General features: G+C 35.3%; 2 protein-coding genes across 14 annotated transcripts; both read left to right on the forward strand.

Moving 5' to 3' along the window:
- On the forward strand, positions 1–9,437 carry LOC104600734 (uncharacterized). 13 transcript variants are annotated; one of them, XR_016079352.1, is made up of 13 exons: positions 10–309; positions 412–474; positions 583–634; positions 725–798; positions 949–1,079; positions 1,860–1,938; positions 2,080–2,235; positions 2,346–2,671; positions 2,777–3,583; positions 5,268–5,390; positions 6,466–6,598; positions 6,732–6,827; positions 8,773–8,840. XR_016079352.1 is itself a non-coding variant. In XM_088892772.1 (12 exons), the coding sequence occupies exons 1-11, from the start codon at positions 285–287 to the stop codon at positions 6,765–6,767; spliced, it is 1,872 nt and encodes a 623-aa protein (XP_088748898.1). In that variant the 5' UTR covers positions 9–284; the 3' UTR covers positions 6,768–6,784; positions 8,773–8,840. The 13 variants fall into 13 exon arrangements, 10 of the variants coding, with proteins under 10 accessions (XP_088748904.1, XP_088748902.1, XP_088748898.1 ...); XR_016079353.1 differs by having other exon boundaries at positions 6,732–6,784; XR_016079351.1 differs by lacking the exon at positions 6,466–6,598 and having other exon boundaries at positions 9–309.
- Positions 9,438–12,364: 2,927 nt separating this feature from the next.
- LOC104600735 (Transducin family protein / WD-40 repeat family protein) lies at positions 12,365–17,430 on the forward strand. The gene is made up of 12 exons (XM_010263848.3): positions 12,365–12,524; positions 12,678–12,838; positions 12,957–13,035; positions 13,565–13,750; positions 13,884–13,982; positions 14,367–14,535; positions 14,641–14,747; positions 14,852–14,991; positions 15,075–15,147; positions 16,443–16,558; positions 16,752–16,869; positions 16,962–17,430. The coding sequence occupies exons 1-12, from the start codon at positions 12,477–12,479 to the stop codon at positions 17,091–17,093; spliced, it is 1,428 nt and encodes a 475-aa protein (XP_010262150.1). The 5' UTR covers positions 12,365–12,476; the 3' UTR covers positions 17,094–17,430.
- Positions 17,431–18,529: the final 1,099 nt, after the last annotated feature.

Raw genomic sequence — 18,529 nt, forward strand, 5'->3', positions numbered from 1 at the left:
CCCCACTCCTATCCCTCCAAACTCCAAACCACAGCAACCAACCACTCAAAAACTTCCACACTCAGTGACTCATAGCATCTTCGTTTTTCCTTCTTCCCATCCCAACCCAATCCAAACCAATAAAACCTGTGGAAAATTCAAAATGAAATTAAGATCGAAAGTAACAAGCATATCCACGACTGGACTAACTGCTCGTCGTCGCTCCTCTCTCGTTCTCTTTCTCTTTATGTTGTGCTTGTAGCTGCCGGGGTTGCTGCTGCTGTAATCACAAAGAATTTTCTGAAATGCCAGGAAACATTCAAGTTTCTGGTACTAATCAAGTTTCTTTTTCCGCATTAACTACGATTCTAATTGTAAACATTGATTACATTTCAACTGTCGGCAATCTCTTACGATTTTGACTTACTCCAGTGTTGGATATAGTGGATTTTCCATCTTCAACTTCTTCTTCGTCTTCATCGGTTTCTTTAAAGGGTCTGTAGCCCCTCTCTCTCTCTCTCTCTCTCTCTCTCTCCCTCTCCCAGGTGTTGGATGACCATGCACATTGTACTGATGGATGGTATTTCTTGCTTCATAGCCCAGTTTCTATGGGGAGGAGGGAATATCAAACATGGGACAAAGGAGAATTCACTTTGTGAGAACAACTCTCTCTCTCTCTCTCTCTCTGTGCGTGTGTGTGTGTGTGGCGCGCGCGCGCAAATTAACCGCAATTCATTTAACACAGCCCGTTGTTGACCCTCCGAGACAACTTGATCATTACACTCCTGGATGCCGAGGGGAAACAACTATCACGGACAGGTTCTATAATTTCTTTTTCTTAACAATGAATTGATTGTGCAGTTACTTATCATAATTTAGGTAATTTTGTAATGAATTGTTTTGATTCTTTTTTTTTTAGTTTTTTTGTTTTTTCCCCTGATGCAGTTGTGATTAGTATGCTTTTGGCAGGTATAGAAACCATGTCTATAGTTCAGAAAGGGTTCTGGGATGATTTATTTCCTCTTGAAGGGGGTGGAAAGCTGCACATGAAGCTGAAGCTCATCCTCAGTGAAGAGGAGCGCAAGAGGATTCACCAAGTGGTGAGTTTATTTGTTTTTAAGTCTGTCTAGCAATATTTAAGTATGTGCATTTCTATGGACGGAATTGTCTTTGACAATAAAAACCAGTTGCTGGATTATTCTCGACTAGTTCATCAGAACTAAAGAAAATTACAAAATTAGGAAATTGAGTGAATATCCTTCCTAGATAAATTACATTTCGTATATCTAGATCTCCAAAAAAAACATACTGCAATAGTTACGTTTAAAAGAATCATGGTTCAATCAATAACTTGTTGATCCTATCAAATGGCTGTGGTAGGGGGAAAAGCATTTTGTTGGCCCAATAATCAGCCGTGTCCTCAAATGAAAACCCAGCCATATCAAATCCTCCTTCTTGGGTTGATAACTTTCAAATTAAAATTATGAAACAGGACAAAACGTAAGACCAAAAAGCAAAATATTCAAAGAATACAGATGAGAAAAGCTGCAAAGGACCCACTCTAAAAAGGGGAGACAATAAACCTATACAAACCAGAACTGCTATGGAATAGCAGTTCTCCTTTAAAGCTCAGCTCGGTCTACTCCTGATTTTGCAAGGCTGTCTGCAAGAGAATTAGCAGATATATGCAAGCAACTGAACGAGGTGTTCACTTTAGCTTCCAAAAACACTGCTTCCCGTATATGATGATATAGCTTTTATGGACCTTCCTTCAGCCATTTTGCAGGTTTAAATGGTTTTGTACATACAGATGATCATGTTTCTCTTATATATATATATAAATCTATTAGTATTGTTTATGTAATGTCTGTTTCTTGTAGAGAGAATCTGCAGTGAAGAAGAAACATGCTGGTAGTAGATTGGTGCCACTGTCCTCATACCTCAAACATGAGGTTGCAGGTTCAACCCCAGCTTACCATATAATATGACAAGATAAATTGAACTGGAAAAAGATAAGCTAAAAAATGATTGATTTATGATTTTACATTGAACTTCTTTGAAAGGGTTTTTCTTGATGTGCTAGTCCTGCATTTTCTCAAGATTTGCAAGAACAACCTGCTCAAATTGAAGCTGTAAGCATTGGAGAGCGTCCCATGCTAGATGGTTTGCTATCAAACCCTGTTGATTGTCACAGTGATTTATCTGCTCCCATAAACAAGGAAGACACCACTCTTGATAAACTGGAGAGAACAACCCCAGTTATGGATTCTTCTCATTGCTACTTCAGTCTTGCTACTTTCTTGGATGGGAATCCCAATGAACTGGTTGAGTTTCACTAAATATTTCTGCATCTTTTCTGGATGTTACAGATAGCAGTGAAGCATGTCCATCAAATGCTCCATTGTCACTACAGCATAACGTCCTCTATCTAACAGAAGCAATTCAAAAGAATTCAGAGGGTGAAATTGAGAACCTGGCAACTCCTGATGTTCCTTTGAGATCTGTTCCTAAACAGGAAACTTCATATCCTCAGTTAAGATCTTCAGGATGCCATAGTACTGAAAATGAAAACCCAGTTTCTGCCTCACTGCACAAAGATGAAAGTCATGGCACCAATAAGGAGACTGCATTGGAAAAAACTCCTAGCAATTTAAGGAATCTTATAAGTGCCTTCGAGAGTAATCTAGTTCAGGTATCTTTTTCTCAAAGTTTTGCAGGACAAATTATTTTTCTTTCTTTATTATTGGAAAGTTGATATTCATTTTTATTAACTGATATCCATAAACTTGACTTAAAGCAGGAACAGAGAGCTCAAGTTTATCCATCAACAATAAAATCCCAGTCAAACAAGATTGACAGAGAAGATTATCATAATAATACATTTATAAGGGAAGCTAAGGCAGAGAAAACAACAGAACATATATATGGAAGTGGTGAAAATTTATTTTCCACAGGGAGGCCATTGGAGTTGACTCCACAACAAAGGCCAAACTACTTGAGAAAAAAAGTAGATCAAAGTTATCAAATAATTTTGGATTCAAAGACTGAAAGTAGACCGCTTGGGGGTTTCCCATCTCTAAATACCAGACATTTGGAATTGTTAGATGCAAAAACCAGACAGGCTGGAAAAACGGACTCAGATGGAAAAGATAAGTTCAAATTAAAGGGTAAGGTAGAAAATAAAAATGAAAAAATGATGTCTCCACCAGGATTACCTGTACCATCTGCAACAGAAACAGCTTCAATTTCAGGAACAATGCTTGAAAGGCCCGTGGTTATTCAGCAATCATCTAATCCATACATTGACCAACAAAAATCTGCTGTTGGTGTAATTTTAGATAAGGATAGATCTACAACCTGCAGAGAAGATTTGGAAAAGCTGAATGTGTATGGAGCTTCAAATGAAAAGCAGAAATTAGAAGTATATTCTAGAGTTAAATATTGTGCCTTTGAAGGCCTAAATAGCTGGCTGTTCCCAGATGAAGCAAGAAATTTCTGTGCTACAACTGGGAGTAAACAGATGATGGATATCATGAGAAACTGTCTACATGGAGAAACTCATGACAGGGAGATGAGTTTTTATGAAAAGGAAATTTATAGTGAAGTAAGCATGATTTTTATCCTTATAATATTTTTGAATTTACAATTGTTCTTGTTAGTTAAGCTGCCATGATCTTTAGCAGACTAGCTTTTATGAGAATGCTGTTGATTCAATGATACTGCTCCCTAAAGTCTGGCTAATAACCTAAAGATAATATTTGTGCAATTCCTACTGAAATCTGAATTGTCACGCTATATGCCCAATCTGGTCTGTTAACTACTTAATTAAATCAACTTCTAAACCTCTTTTGTGTTGGCAATTTTACATGAATAATTCCATGATTTTATTCTAATTCAGTTAAAGGATGGGCTTGCAGCTCTTTGTCTTCATTTCTCATTCCTTGGATATCCAATGCATGTGTAGTGGCACCCAGTTTTCCATTACCGAGTAAAATGTTCAGAAGTATCATAATGCTTCAAGGTACAAAAATAGATCTAGCATCTTCTCCAGTTGGTGTAATGGATCTCAAAACAGCAGATAATAGATGCAAGGTGCAACACACAGGCTTTGCACTTTTGCATTAAGTATTGATATGATGTAGGATGAGGAGAAAAGTCTTACTAGGGCGTATGTGGTAGGTAAAAAAGAAACCAAGGGGTTGAATTATGAGAGAGAGATTGAATCTGAAATAGAAAAGAGGCAGAGAAGAAAGATTGCACCTTTAGAGATAAAGAAATTAAAAAGGAGAGAAAGGTCCCACACTTACCTGTAGGTAACTTCAAACAAGCTTTTATTTCATTAATTCTCATTTCAAAATTTAATTACAATGGTTCTATCTATAGGCATAATATAAGGTTTGGGACCTCTCTTTATTGACTTCAATTTTAACTAAAAAACAGATAAAATACAACTCTTAATGCTTTTATACTAAGACAAATCCATAGGTAACCTGTAGGGACTCTCAAATAAGAAAAAACAACTATAAATACTCATTACTAATTATATTACAACCTATAGGGACTCTCAGGTAAGGATTCAAACTTCTAAAAGAACTCTAAATACTAATTACTAATTCTATTACAACTGACCAAACCAATAATAACTCCAAGATAGACCCAAAAAGATGCAAATATTTATATCCCATCACAGAGTGACACTTTCTCAATAAACAAAGAAAAATTAAAATCATAATTTTCTTAAAACATGAAGGATTTACAAGTTCTTGGTTCTTGTTGGATAGATAACTTAATAACCTGTCTAATGACACTGAAATCACACAAAATGGATAAATATCAACCCCTAAAAAAATAGGTTGAAAGAAAACTGACATGATTGCAGCGTAACTTTTAAAAATTCTAATGCCTCTCTGGTAAGAATTTTTTAAACTAGTTGACCCCTTGGGACATTCGACGTTATTCCTAAGATACACCTTCAAAATAACTTTAAAACTGAAATTGGCCAAGGGTTACAAAGTTGAAATTGGTGTCAAAATCTCGGGAAAGTTAATTTCTTTCCCTATGGATATTTTCTTTGTTTCCATGTCTCTATCATGGATTCATGATGACTTTAGATATTTTGGGGCACATCAATGACCTTTCTCTTATAATATTTAGTTTTTATGCTGCATCACATGGCACTTCTATTTTCCTCTTTATAAATAAGCAAGGCATCTCCTATCCTTAGCTTTACAAGAGTTCATATCTCTTGCTCTGTATTTTTCCCTTATTATCATTTTGAAAATTGTCAGCATGATATGCATGGTAACATGGATATCAAGGTGAATAAAGATGAGGGGACTTCCCACAATTTGAAGAAATCAAAGCCTAAGAGTTCAAGAAATGTAAAATATTCTAGAGGACTGGCCACACAGGTATCACTTTGTCTTCTTATATACTGAGAATTTTAACCAACATAATGACTTCTTGATATTTTTCTACAAAATTCCGTTTTCCTTTCATTTTGCATATCAATTTCGTTACTAGTCCAAACTGACCAGAACAGGTCATCGGATAGAAACGGAGTTTATATTTGCTTTATATGATACTAGCTAGATGGCACATGCATGTTATGTAAAAACCAAAGGTGACGTCTTATAAATTGTGAGCATAATGGTTAAAGGAAAATGACAATGCTTATTGTTAAGAAGGACAATGTCAGAATCAAAAGTAGTAGGAAAATGAGACATAATTTTGAGAAATATTTAACAAAGAATAGGACAATAGGAGAGGGCAGGAGATGTAGAAACCAAATGTTAAGACTGAACACTACATGTTGATGCTTTTTGTTTGTAAATGGATATAAGAAGCATTTTATTTATTGTGTAGGGTAATGTTGGGAATGATGAAGGGTAGAAACGGTAGAAATATTAGAAACATTCTCAGGCCAAAACTTTATTTTATATAAGGTAGGTGGATATGCTAATTACTACCTTCTTAATCTTTAACCTCTCTCTTATGAATAAAGGTAAAAAAGACAACTTTATATGAAGTAGGAAGAGGATGATTTTTTTTGTGTATTAGCCCCTATATTTTTCCGTAATATCTGGAAAATGCCCTGAAATTTGTAGATCAAGGTGTGTTGAAGTTTGCACAGGATAAGGACTATTAAAAATTTTGGTCCAGGTTATCTGGGGTCTTGGGACTGGATATGGAACTAACCTTTGCCCTTTTTTGCACAAAGTGGCTACTCCCAGGCTCTAACCTGTTTTCTCATGTTTGTGAGCCCTAGATTTTACCATTGCACAGAATGAGAAAAATGAATAATGCCTTGTTACAATGTTTGCTAAACAATTCATAGACCCATATGGGTGTATAAATTCCACTGCATGGTTCAAAAGTTTATTGGAACAGATATTTCTGTATCTGAGGTTATGGGATGTGGTTGCTGATAACAAAGATGCCATTATCCAATGTTGATTGCTAATAGCAAGATATTATTCTTCTCAGATTGAAGTATGATAAACATCAAATTTCAGTTCATGTATAAAATAAGCTGGAGTCTCTTAAAAGGATCTAGTCAGGAAACAAACTACAAAACCAGTAAAAACTTTGAAGGATAAGTCTTGACTCAGCTTGGCAGGTGCTAAATTTTCCACTTAACTTTTATTCCATAGAAGTATCTCAACTAATTTCTAATTGGTTGAATTTTGTATCACTTAGTGGAGATAGGTAGAAGAAATGTCATTTTATTGTAGTTAAATGCTCTATTGCAGATTGATACTCCTGTGGGCAGGGTCTTCAGCAGATAGATACTCCTGTGGTACTGGTACTACTTACAGTTAGTGCATAGTTGTCAATTGACGTAGAAGGTAATAAACAATAGGGTTAATTAATTATATGTACTCTGAGATTAGAGGAAACTACTTATATATAGCCTGTACTATCAAAAACTGCTTACATATACCTTTTAAGATGGCCTACATGACATAAACAGGCTCTCTGTTAATTAAACGTTTAGGGCCATTTATAGCTGCCATTATTTTTTTTAATCCCAAGTTTATCCTTTCGTTTTGAAAACACTGTTGATCTTATTCAAACTTCTCAAATGAAACCTTAGAAGACCAATCTTTCCCATTCTTCTGTGATATTTTCCAAGCACATTTTAGCATGGAGGGGTAATGGTGTGAACTATAGAAGTATAGATTATATCAATAGGATGGGAAGAAATGTAGAGAAAGTTCAAAATGGAGGAAGAGTGTGAACTATGCATCTATGGGAAGGTATTAGTAGATATAACAATGAATGCAAATGGCATTTTGTAGAGAGTGAAAAATCTGTGGATTCACTGATTCAGCTATGATGCTAAATGGAAGGAAGAAGAGGTACTCTGGATTACGTTTCAGAGTGAGGAAATGGAAGCACTGATTCAACTATGATGCTAAATGGGTGGTCTTGATTATGTTTTAGAGCGAGGAAAACATTGAAAAAGTTCTGAAAAAATGTCTCTGGCTCATCAAAGGTCAAATTCTGTTAAAGATTATGATGGACACTGATATAGTGACCTCGTTGACATCCTTAAGGACTGTAGCTAGCACCGCATTGCCATCTGATACTTCAAAGTTCCTAGAACCAAACTTTTCCCAATATTATTGGAAAATGGAGCACCCTCTTTCTTCTTTATGATCACATCAACAACTGATCAAGTATGTAGGTGAGCTTGTTGCACCAGAGATGGCTACTATGGCTGCAACGATGGAGTTATTGGAATCACAAATTGCTCAAGATGAGTAATGATGCATATGATATAGCAGTGCGTTCTTTTGCAATCTTCTTTACAAATATTGGTGGCTTTGTTCACCTGTATTTGGTTCCCCTTTTCTCTGTTATTGTAATTGATCACCAGGCTGTCAATGTGGTTACTATTGTCGGAGAAGAAGGGACCTCTGAATATGGTCCTCTACTTATTATGTTTGGTGGCACTATTTTAAATCAGATCAAATTATTGTACATAGATCTCTCTCCAAAGTGTCGTCGTTCTTTTGTACCGTAAAAGGCAAGGGCATGTTTTGAAAATTTATTTAACTGTTATGGACACTTTTTGTCCTGGGATGTTTCTGTTGGACTTAACATTTGAAAGTTGAACAAGGTAATACAAGTAGTTTTTGAAAGTACAGGGTATATATAAGTAGTTTCTTCAAACTTCAGGGTATATATAAGTAATTAACCATAAACAATATTACATTCACTTACTACTTACAGTTGGTGCATAGTTGTCAATCGACGTGGGAGGTAATAAACAATATTACATTTACTTCATGCAACATCTAAACTGATCAGACATAGAGCCATAGATTGTCCAAAACAGAAAGTTATTGAAGATGCTTATGGCCATGATTGGAGTATCTACATTCAGATGATCAAGTGGATGCACTATTATAAACTAAAGAGCCAAAATGCATGTTGTCGGACTCTGCATGAGTATTCAAGAGGTTATTAAACCTTTTTTTTTTTTTTTTTGAATGAGGGAGAGGTTAGAAGTGAACATAACAAATTATTAATATTCAGCAGTTATTGAAATTTGGAAAATATAATTGAATTTAGTCTGAATGACAACCTCCTATTAATGAAATAATGAATCATTATTTTATATATGCTATTTGCTCATAATGTCCATCGTTACAACTTATCTTTATCCTTCTTTGTAAGCTTTGGAAGTCGAGTTTGTTATAAGGAGCTTGAGTATGCAGAATATCAAATAACAAAAAAATAAAAAAGAGTATGTAGTATCTTGAGATAATCCCGTGTCTTGTACAGGCAGTAAAAGTCGCAATAATAGTGGCATTTGGGACACTTGTTCTTACAACCAGACAAAGAAAAACCAGGTTTGTATATAGAAATTTCTCATGTATAGCTTTCTTGTTTTTTGATCATAAGCTTGTTCCTAAGATCAAAATACAGACACATACAAAAATGATGTCTGCAAATGTCAATAACCACCCCCCCCCCCCCAACACACATATACAGAGAGATGAACACTTGCGTTAAGATTATTGCCCCATCTTTTATTTTGCTACATAAGCTGGTCTCCCTTACCTGTTTATGTTCTTGCAGATAAAATTGCTAGGTGAATTGTGGTTCTGTCATCCCAAAGAAAACATACCAGAGAGATCTAACCTCCTTTCCTTGGCATTTATTGCTCTCTTATTGCATATACCTTTCATGTTACAAATTCTTTCTATTTGAAAATTGTGATACAACTGTTTCATCAAGCTCAGATCTCATTGGCTGCAGGAGCATAGTAGGCTTTTGGTTTCATTGTCCTAATGTAAAGTTTTTCTTTAATTTATACAAGTGACAGTTTTGAAATAAAAAGGTGAAAATTGATACAACGTGAATGCTCAGTGTGCAAATAACTGCATGCCATGCCCATGCCATTGACATGTAATAATTTGAATGGCTAATTAAACTAATCAAAAAGGTGCAATTCATGTGCAGAAGAAAGCCTATGATTTGATAGCTTCTGTAGCAAGCGTGGTAGTTTAATTGTGTTCAAAACAAATGCCACTATTAACTGATTATATTATCTGATTGTAAATAGACTACAAATATATTATCTGATTAATCCAATAGTAATCCGATTCCGGAGTACTAAAATCGTGTTTGATTTTATTCTTTTGGACCGAAGCGAGGTAAATCTGCAAGACCTCAATCTCTCGTTCGGCTACTCAAAGGGACGATCACTTCCAGAGACTAGTATTTTTCTCTACGTTGTTTGATCTGCCTGCCGCTCATTTCCGCTTTTCATAAGCTCCTTTGCCGTTAAGAGAACTACTTTATCATGATTAAGAATATGTTTTGATATTCCATCAACTTGTACGGTATAGAGCGAAGAAGTAGAAGAAGGAGGTGACGCCGTTGCTACAACCTCTGAGGCCCGTTATAAGTCAGGCTTGTTCATAATTTTAGGTCCCAGGCTCGGGCTTGGGCCTAAAGCACCAGGCCCAACTTTTTTTTTTAGTCGGGCTTGGGCTTTCTTAGAAAAGTCCAGCCCGAATCCGACTTGATACTATATATTAAATAATAAAAATATATTTTATTTAATAAAAAATATATATATATATAATATGTTTTCTTTGTTCTTCTCTTTTGTCAAGTAATAGTGAGATGTTTATTATTTTTTAGTTTTAAAGGTTTTTAATATAAATAAATCACTTTTTATTGAATAAAAAAGAGAAAAATTCTGTTTTCAAATTTTTGGTCGGGCTTAGGCTCGGGCTCGGGCCTAAGTGTATTTTGTTGATATATATACAAGCCTGGCCCGAACTCGGCCTGGCCCAGTCCATGAACAGGTCTACTTGTACGGTATGGAGCTAAGAAGAAGGCATCGTCATTGCTACAACCTCTGAAATCCTGCCCTTGCTCGGTCAATTCTTAATTTGGATTGGAAAATATTAATTTGCCTTGCATCAAATTGATGGCGGTTCAATTGGTAAGTTCTTTTGCTATGTGTAGCAAAGACTTGGATTCAAAATAACTTCAAGTTAGGTGGTTCAATCGGATCGGGCAATATCCGAATTCGAATCCGATTAGAAAAAGTTGATATCTGAATTCGAATCCGATTAAATATTCGAATATTCGATTCAATTCGATTTCAAATTATTTATTAATTATTTTAGATAAATAATAAATATATAAAATAAATATTTTATTGATATAAAGTATATAAATATATAAATTAACTATATAACTTAATTATTATATATAAATTATATAAAATATTTTATATAAGAATAAATAATTGGTTGATTATCCGAATTCAATTCGATTATGTCGAATATCGAATTCGAAATCAGATTTTTGAATATCGTTGACACCCCTACTTGCAAGTTCTATTTTAGTTTACTATTTTTTGTCTTGCAATTTGGTTTCGAATTGCATGTGGATAATTCGATGGATTCAAATTCTATTTGTATGCAAAAATTGGAATCAGAATTTGAATGGTTGGTCTATTTCCATATTCTATTTGGTTTATAAAGGAACTAGCGGGGACCCGTGCGATGCACAGGATTTATTAAGCAAAAGCTAAATAATAGAAATGGTCATTTATTAAAATAAACCTTATAGTTTCATGGATTTACTAAAATCTACCCTATAGTTAAAATTTTACTAAAACACCACTTATAATTTGAAATGGATTTAATTAATCTTCCATTGGATGCCAATGGAAAATGACAGTGTTGACCCTAATGTTCATTTAAATAAATTTAATCACAAAAATAAAATAAAATGTCATTTTTGCCCTTTATAAGACACAGATAACCACTTTATTGGCTATATTTGGTTAATTTTGTTTTATATACAAAAAAAGTGTTAAGGGTATTTTTGAAATAAAAAATCATAGGCCTAAAGGCAAAACAAACACTCCTTAATGAGAGGTTGATTAAGTAAATAAGTTGTAAAATATATGGAATGTTTTAATAAAATGAAAACTATAAGCTAGGTTTAAGAAAATATGTAAAATTATAAGATGTGTTATAATAAACGACCCTAATAAAATCACATAAGAGTATACAATTGTTTTATATTTTTCAACTTTTTAAATAATTAATAATTACTCATATTTTATATACTACTTTTAATAAATTTTTATAATAGAAAAATAACAATAATTAATTTCAATTATGTTTATTCATCAAATTGATGTAAGCAACCAACCAGATCAACTTGACCCGAGTTGGCCGGTTTTCTAGTATTTTAGGTCGACTTTGGTTCAAAAATTTTTAAATTCAACCAAGTTGGACCAATTTCACTTTGGCCATTTGTAAACCAACCAAAATCGAATGACCTAACCATATATATATATATATATGTATGTATGTATGTATGTATGTATGTATGTATGTATGTATAATTTTTAATATGGAAAATTTCTTGATCTAAAATGTTTTATATCATAAATCTAATTTTTAAATTTTTTTTTTTTTAATAATCACACTATAATTTTTAAAATTAAATTAAATTTTTAAGTTTATGAGAGAAACTCTCTGCTACATTTAAGATAATTTTGGAGATAAATGAGAATTAGAGATAATTTAGAAGATAAATAGGAATTAGAGATAATTATAGAGAAAGTGGAGGAGAAGAGATTATTGGGAAAGTGCATTTTATTGATTGTTTAAAAAATGACATGAAATTAAAAAATAAAAAATTTAGAAAAAGGAGAAAACTTCTTAATCGCTTTATTTTAATATATATATATAGAGAGAGAGAAATTAGAATTCTCGCAAACCAAACGGGCCCTTGTGAAGAATATAATCGAATCGAACTTGATGGAGGGAAATCCTATCCGAACCCGATCCGATTACAGCCTACGACTACGAGGGACCTGTGCCGATTTGGACTTTTCTAGTATTCCCGTAGATAGCCCGATCCGTCTATAGAGTGCATGCAAGGTTTAGTAAAACCCTAACTCCACCATTTCTGTCTCCATCTCTGCTTCTTGCCCAAAACTCACAAAAATGGTTCGCAGTATCAAAAATCCAAAGAAGGCCAAACGCAAGAACAAGGTCATTGTTTTTGATTTTCTACGTTCTCGATCTTTCCCTTGCTCCTCCGTTTTTTCTTCCTTTGCTTTTTCGGTATTTTCCTCATTTGTGTGCAGGTAGTTAATTAGTTTGATTGTTTTTTTTAGCTCCATTTCCATATTTTAATGCGTGTAGGGCTCGAAGAAGGGAGAGGGGACCTCTTCTTCAATACCATCCTTGCCTGCGAAGGTATGGCAACCGGGCGTAGATAACCTAGAAGAGGGAGAAGAACTTCAGTGTGACCCCTCTGCGTATAATTCGCTACACGCTTTTCATCTTGGATGGCCTTGTTTAAGGTCTCATTCCGATGCATTTCTTTGTCCCTCTTTGGGTGCCTTCTGTCCCAAATCTCCCCTTCCTTTCAAATTAGGAATTTTAATTGTTCACTTTTGTGCGTGAATTCTGTTTTAACAGCTTTGACATAGTACGCGATGCACTGGGATTGGTTCGAACAGAGTTTCCGCACTCGTTGTACTGTGTTGCTGGCACTCAGGTACCTTTTGTTTCTTATTCGCTGTATACGTACTCGCCTTGGTTAGTTTGTTCCGTGGCTTCAATTTTCTCTCGTTGACACATTTTGATTATACCAATGAATTTCAAGCTATTGATCAAGTTCAGTTTTGCCATCTAATATTCTACAGCGTGGGTAGGAGCCATTGATTCCTTAATTCATTTATTGTTGATGATAATATGATATATGTGGTAAAAAAGTTTTGTTTTTTTCAACTTATAGGCCTTTAATCATAACCATAATTCGGTTCATTGAGGATAAGTAAGTCCAGATTGACTCTTTAGCTAGTTTACTGTTTAATCAAGGTTTCAAAATCTTGAGATATCACTATTATTCAACTAAGATGGCCAAGGTTTCAAATGATTGATTGAATTCTTTTTAATCTCTAAGAAACTGTAACTGTTGCCTTCATGTTTATGTGATTGTGGTATAGAAAGCTCATTTGAAGTTTTTTTTTTTTTGTTTTGATTGGTGTGCCTATACCTTGATGTAGTATTTCTTTGATGTGTAGGCAGAGAAAGCTTCCTGGAACTCTATTGGAATATTTAAGATATCTAACATTTCTGGGAAAAAGAGACAGTTAGTGCCTACTCGATCTGATGATAATGACACTGATATGGATAGTAATGATAGTAGTGACAGTGACGAAGGTGATGAAAATTATGGCCAAGGTGGATCTGGTCTCCCTGTTCTGCAGGTAATATTTTATGTGTTGTAAGACTTAAAGGTAATCTACATTAGTCACGTTACTGCAATAAGTGCAAATTTATTTTATTGTTGATTTCACCTAATGACAATGACCTTTTGTTTGTGTATCTACAATTTGACAGCTGCGCAAAGTTGCTCATGTAGGATGTGTAAATCGCATACGTGCAATGACACAGAACCCCCATATATGTGCATCATGGGCAGATACTGGCCATGTACAGGTCAGGTCTCTTTTTCTCTTGATATGTACAGAATTTTTGTCATTTACATGCTTTTTTACCATTTACACTGAGTGTGTCTGTGGACTGGGAAGAAGAACAAGTAGTGGCATCATGGAATCAGTTTTTAGGCATTTGGTTGTTGAGGTGGCCTAGTTTTGTGAGATGCAAACACTGAACAGTTGAACACGTGTAACTTACTAAATTAAACATTCATGTACAATGTTTTCAATATCTTCAAAGCCTAGTTTCTTAGGCATTTGGTTGTTGAAGTAGCTCAAGGCAGTCGTTCAACTAGTTATGATGGAGTGCCTAGCATATAAATCAAGCAACACTATCTGATATCTTGCAAACACTGCCAGAATGATATCACAAATTTATATGCAGATCTGGGATTTCAGTTCTCATCTGAATGCTTTAGCGGAGTCAGAAACAGAAATGGGCAAGGGAGTATCCAATGTATTTACTCAGGCTCCATTAGTTAAGTTTGGTGGGCACAAAGATGAAGGGTATGCTATAGATTGGAGTCCTCTTGTTCCTGGGAGGCTTGTATCTGGTATGGTCTTTTTATGAAGTTGAAATGCTTTGGCAAAGATATAAAATTTATTAACCCTTTATTTCTTGATTAAACCTTTCTAAGTCTAGAACAATGTTTTGAAAGGGGATTGCAAGAATTCCATTCATCTATGGGAGCCTCAGTCTGGTGGAACATGGAATGTTGATGCCAATCCATTTATTGGACATGCTGCAAGTGTTGAGGACCTACAAGTATACAGTCTAACACTATCTTGATTTCTACTCTAGATGTTTTGAGATTTAACCAGTGGGATTTTATTGCTGGATCTTAACGTTTTCTCCCTTTGTCCATGCAGTGGAGCCCTACAGAACCTCATGTCTTTGCCTCTTGTTCTGTGGATGGTAATATCGCAATATGGGATACTCGACTAGGGAAATCCCCTGCTACTTCTTTTAAGGCGCATAATGCAGATGTCAATGTTATATCCTGGAACCGGTATTAAAAGAGCGAAAAATACTTCATTCTCTATCAGGTCCTCTTATAATGTAATCATTTTTTGAATTAATATTTTTGAATAGGCTTGCTAGCTGTATGATAGCATCTGGAAGTGACGATGGCACATTTTCTATTCGTGATCTTAGATTGATCAAGGTATGAATACACCTTTTTTTGGAATATCAATGAGCATTCCTGCTCATAATCACTAATTGAAAATTGTGCATGACATTTCAGACCTATTCTGTATGTGCAATTAAAAGTTCTACCTCAAATATCATAATCGGGGTTTGACTTAAAGGGGCTCTTAGTTGCTGCTGAAGTCCTTGTTCTTGTTAGATGTGGACCATGCTAAAGTTGATTATGACAAGAATTGTTATTTTCATACAAAGAATCCCATTGGCAAGAATTGATTTGTGAACATCTAATTTCCAACCTTTTTTCTTGTTCTTATTTCATTGGAGTGTTTCTGTTTATTAGTCTCATGGTTTTCATACAACTGAACTAATTCAGCCTTAATCCTAACAATCTGGTATTGGATACATAAATCCTCTCTTGCCATTGTGCTTTATCAAGGGCCATTTTTTCAATTAAATTGCAAGTCCATGAATAGTTCTTACAACTTCAGACACATTTTATTCGGTATTCTCCTTGCTCTTTTACAGCCTTTTGTTTGCACCGAGTAACATTAGTGCAGCCATATTATTTAATACTCCAACTTTTGGTGTAATTTTAAATCTAATACCATATCCAGCTGTTTCCATGCCGTATCCAAGTAACATAGATTGGTTGTCCATCAGTCCATGCATTCAGCCAAACCATTTCAGTCAACTTTACCTCATATTGTCACCTATTGGGGCTACTCATGTCCTCTTAAATGCACTCGTTTCTAATTTTGTCCTTTTCTAGTATTGCCACTCATCCATTTTGGCATCCTCATCTTGCAAATTCCCTTCTTTTTTGCTTTTTTTGTAATCAATAAGCTCACTTTCCTCTAAAAAAATCTTGGCTACACTTATTTATTGAATATGTTGCTTCTTGATTTCCGAGCAATCTCTTCAATATGATATTGCTGGTCTTATAACTATAGCTGCCTTGCACCTTTCTTAAAAAAAAAGCTGTCTTATTTAAATTTTCCTTTATGTCTTACTAGTCTGTGTTGGTCGAGCCACATGCCAAATGCACTTGCACTCCTCTACTTCATCCACCCTACTTAAATTCTATGGGCAACATTTTCTCCATTTTCTCATTTATTTTGGATGATTGATCTAAGTAAGATAAAAAGTTTGTTTCTGAGATTCTTGTGACTTATGCTGTTATACTCTCTAGAAATCGTTGTACTATGTCACGGCTATGTATTCCCAAGTTGTCTATTTTTGTCCTGGCATGCAATACCTGTACTATTTTCCTATGATGATACTAATAGTTGTTCTTTATCTCTTCTTATATAGGAAGGAGATCCTTTAGTTGCACATTTTGAATACCACAAGCACCCTGTTACGTCCATTGAATGGAGTCCACATGAAGCTTCTACTTTAGCAGTTTCATCATCAGACAATCAACTAACGTAAGAAAATATCCTCATACTTTTTTGTAAAAACTAATACAACTGTTTTTTCGTAGAAAACCAGTTTAAGAAAAATATCTTATGGGCAAAACCTAAACTTAGGTCAAAATGACAAGGTATAAGACCCAGTAGGATGTAGTTTCTCCCTACATTGTTCAACTTCTAAAATTTGTTGGTTTGGTATTTGATACAGGATTTGGGACCTTTCATTAGAAAAGGACGAGGAAGAGGAAGCTGAATTTAGAGCTACAATGAAAGAGCAAGTGAATGCGCCAGAAAATTTGCCACCTCAGCTTCTTTTTGTTCACCAGGTTTACATTCTCCTATCTCAATTTATTTTGGATAATCATCCAATTCTAGATGTTTTCCTCTATTAAGACTTGATCTTTGGAATGCTAAACAGGGTCAGAAAGATTTGAAGGAATTGCACTGGCATACTCAAATCCCAGGAATGCTCTTATCAACTGCTGCAGATGGTTTCAATATCCTAATGCCCTCAAATTTAGAAAATACACTTCCATCAGCGGGTGCCTAAATTTATTATGCCTTTGTATACATTGCATGATTCCAACCAAACAAGATCTGGTATGTTTACAATGGCCGTTGATACTACTGTAGAACTTGGATATCGTAGCTGGGATAATGGATCTCAAGAGAATTACACTCTCCTAGATTCTGTCTCATTGCAAGTTGCACAAATTCATTTGTTCTTGTTTGCCTTTTGGGTTGAGCGGGAGATAAGAGCTGGGAAAGGTGAATCATGAACGGTTGAAGGGAAAAGGCGTGTAGCCGCTATAAAAGCCATGCAAGTCACTCATGGAATGTCTGAAGAATAAAGAGGATTTGGAAATTGATTATTTGATCTTTTTTAATTCTTGTCTGCAAATGCAGTTTGAGTTTGCTCTTAAATACATATAAACTTGTTTTTCGCCCCATCTAGCCATTGCTCGTAGTCTATATTTAGGTTGCGTTTGAATAAGCTCTAGAATTCGTGCTTTTAAGGTCGAAAAGCACAAAGTCCCACTGTTTTCTCAACTCAAAGCTTAAACGGAAGCTTATCCAAACAGAGCCTAATGGTTAGCATTATCATATTCAATTATTCATAAATGGATTTCACTAGTTGGGTAGAGTTGCTATTAACATGTTAACTCTGGATCACCGATAAAATGAGAGCACGGAACAAAGGTTTAAAAAAAGGGACTAAATAGTATGCATCCCATTTTAGACATGCGCCATGTTCATCATTGGATCATAACCTAGGGTTTGTAGAAATAAGGGACTGGAACCGGAATCAGAATGGTTTGTTCCAATTCCAACCGTTTGGTTGGCCATTCCCTCCCTCAAATCGGAATCTCATTCCCATTCCACTCCATATGAGGGAATGGCCATTCACCCCTTCTCTCTTGGGAATGAGAATTCATTTTAGCCGATTCCGACTGTGAATCAGACGGATTGTGAATTCAATTTTCAATTGATATAAAAAATTAATTAAATACTCCAAATCAAATAAAAAAATCCAGCTCAATCCAGCTTGGGATTTTTTTTATTTTGTAATTAAATTTCAATTTAAGAGATGTCAAGTTTTAAGGTCTATATAGAACCCACATTGTTCAATTCCTGATGTAGGGTGATTTGGCACGACTTGACGGGAAGGGGACACGTAAGCGTGATCTGATTGAAGAATGACAGTTTAGTCGGGCAAGCTCAGTTTGCAACATACGTAGTTCGGGTACTCAACCACATCAGCTCCAAACACGTCTTGGCCTAGAGGCACCTCGGGTATTCAGTCCAGTTCGGGACTGAAGAATCGAAGTTCCAGCTCGGAGCTAACGGGCCGAAGCATCGTATAACCAACTCCGAAGGCCTTCCCAACAGATCCCGAATCTCTTGGGATCACGATGAGCGGATCCTGAATCTCCCAAGGTCACGATAAGAACCTATCCCGGTTCCGCCTGAATCGAAGCTGGACAA

This window comes from Nelumbo nucifera, chromosome 8 (assembly GCF_055504915.1).
Source record: "Nelumbo nucifera cultivar China Antique chromosome 8, China Antique-T2T, whole genome shotgun sequence".
Classification (NCBI taxonomy): domain Eukaryota; kingdom Viridiplantae; phylum Streptophyta; class Magnoliopsida; order Proteales; family Nelumbonaceae; genus Nelumbo; species Nelumbo nucifera.

What these genes read in the sequence shown, in the direction of transcription:
- LOC104600734 (XM_088892768.1), top strand. Translation starts at nt 285, where the DNA reads ATGCCAGGAAACATTCAAGTTTCTG. An exon ending in TCGAGAGTAATCTAGTTCAG is followed by an intron (nt 2,672 to 2,776) that starts GTATCTTTTTCT and finishes CTTGACTTAAAG; the next exon opens with CAGGAACAGAGAGCTCAAGT. An exon ending in CTAGAGGACTGGCCACACAG is followed by an intron (nt 5,391 to 8,772) that starts GTATCACTTTGT and finishes TGTCTTGTACAG; the next exon opens with GCAGTAAAAGTCGCAATAAT.
- LOC104600735 (XM_010263848.3), top strand. Translation starts at nt 12,477, where the DNA reads ATGGTTCGCAGTATCAAAAATCCAAAGAAGGCCAAACGCAAGAACAAG. An exon ending in AGGCCAAACGCAAGAACAAG is followed by an intron (nt 12,525 to 12,677) that starts GTCATTGTTTTT and finishes TAATGCGTGTAG; the next exon opens with GGCTCGAAGAAGGGAGAGGG. An exon ending in CAAGTGTTGAGGACCTACAA is followed by an intron (nt 14,748 to 14,851) that starts GTATACAGTCTA and finishes TTGTCCATGCAG; the next exon opens with TGGAGCCCTACAGAACCTCA.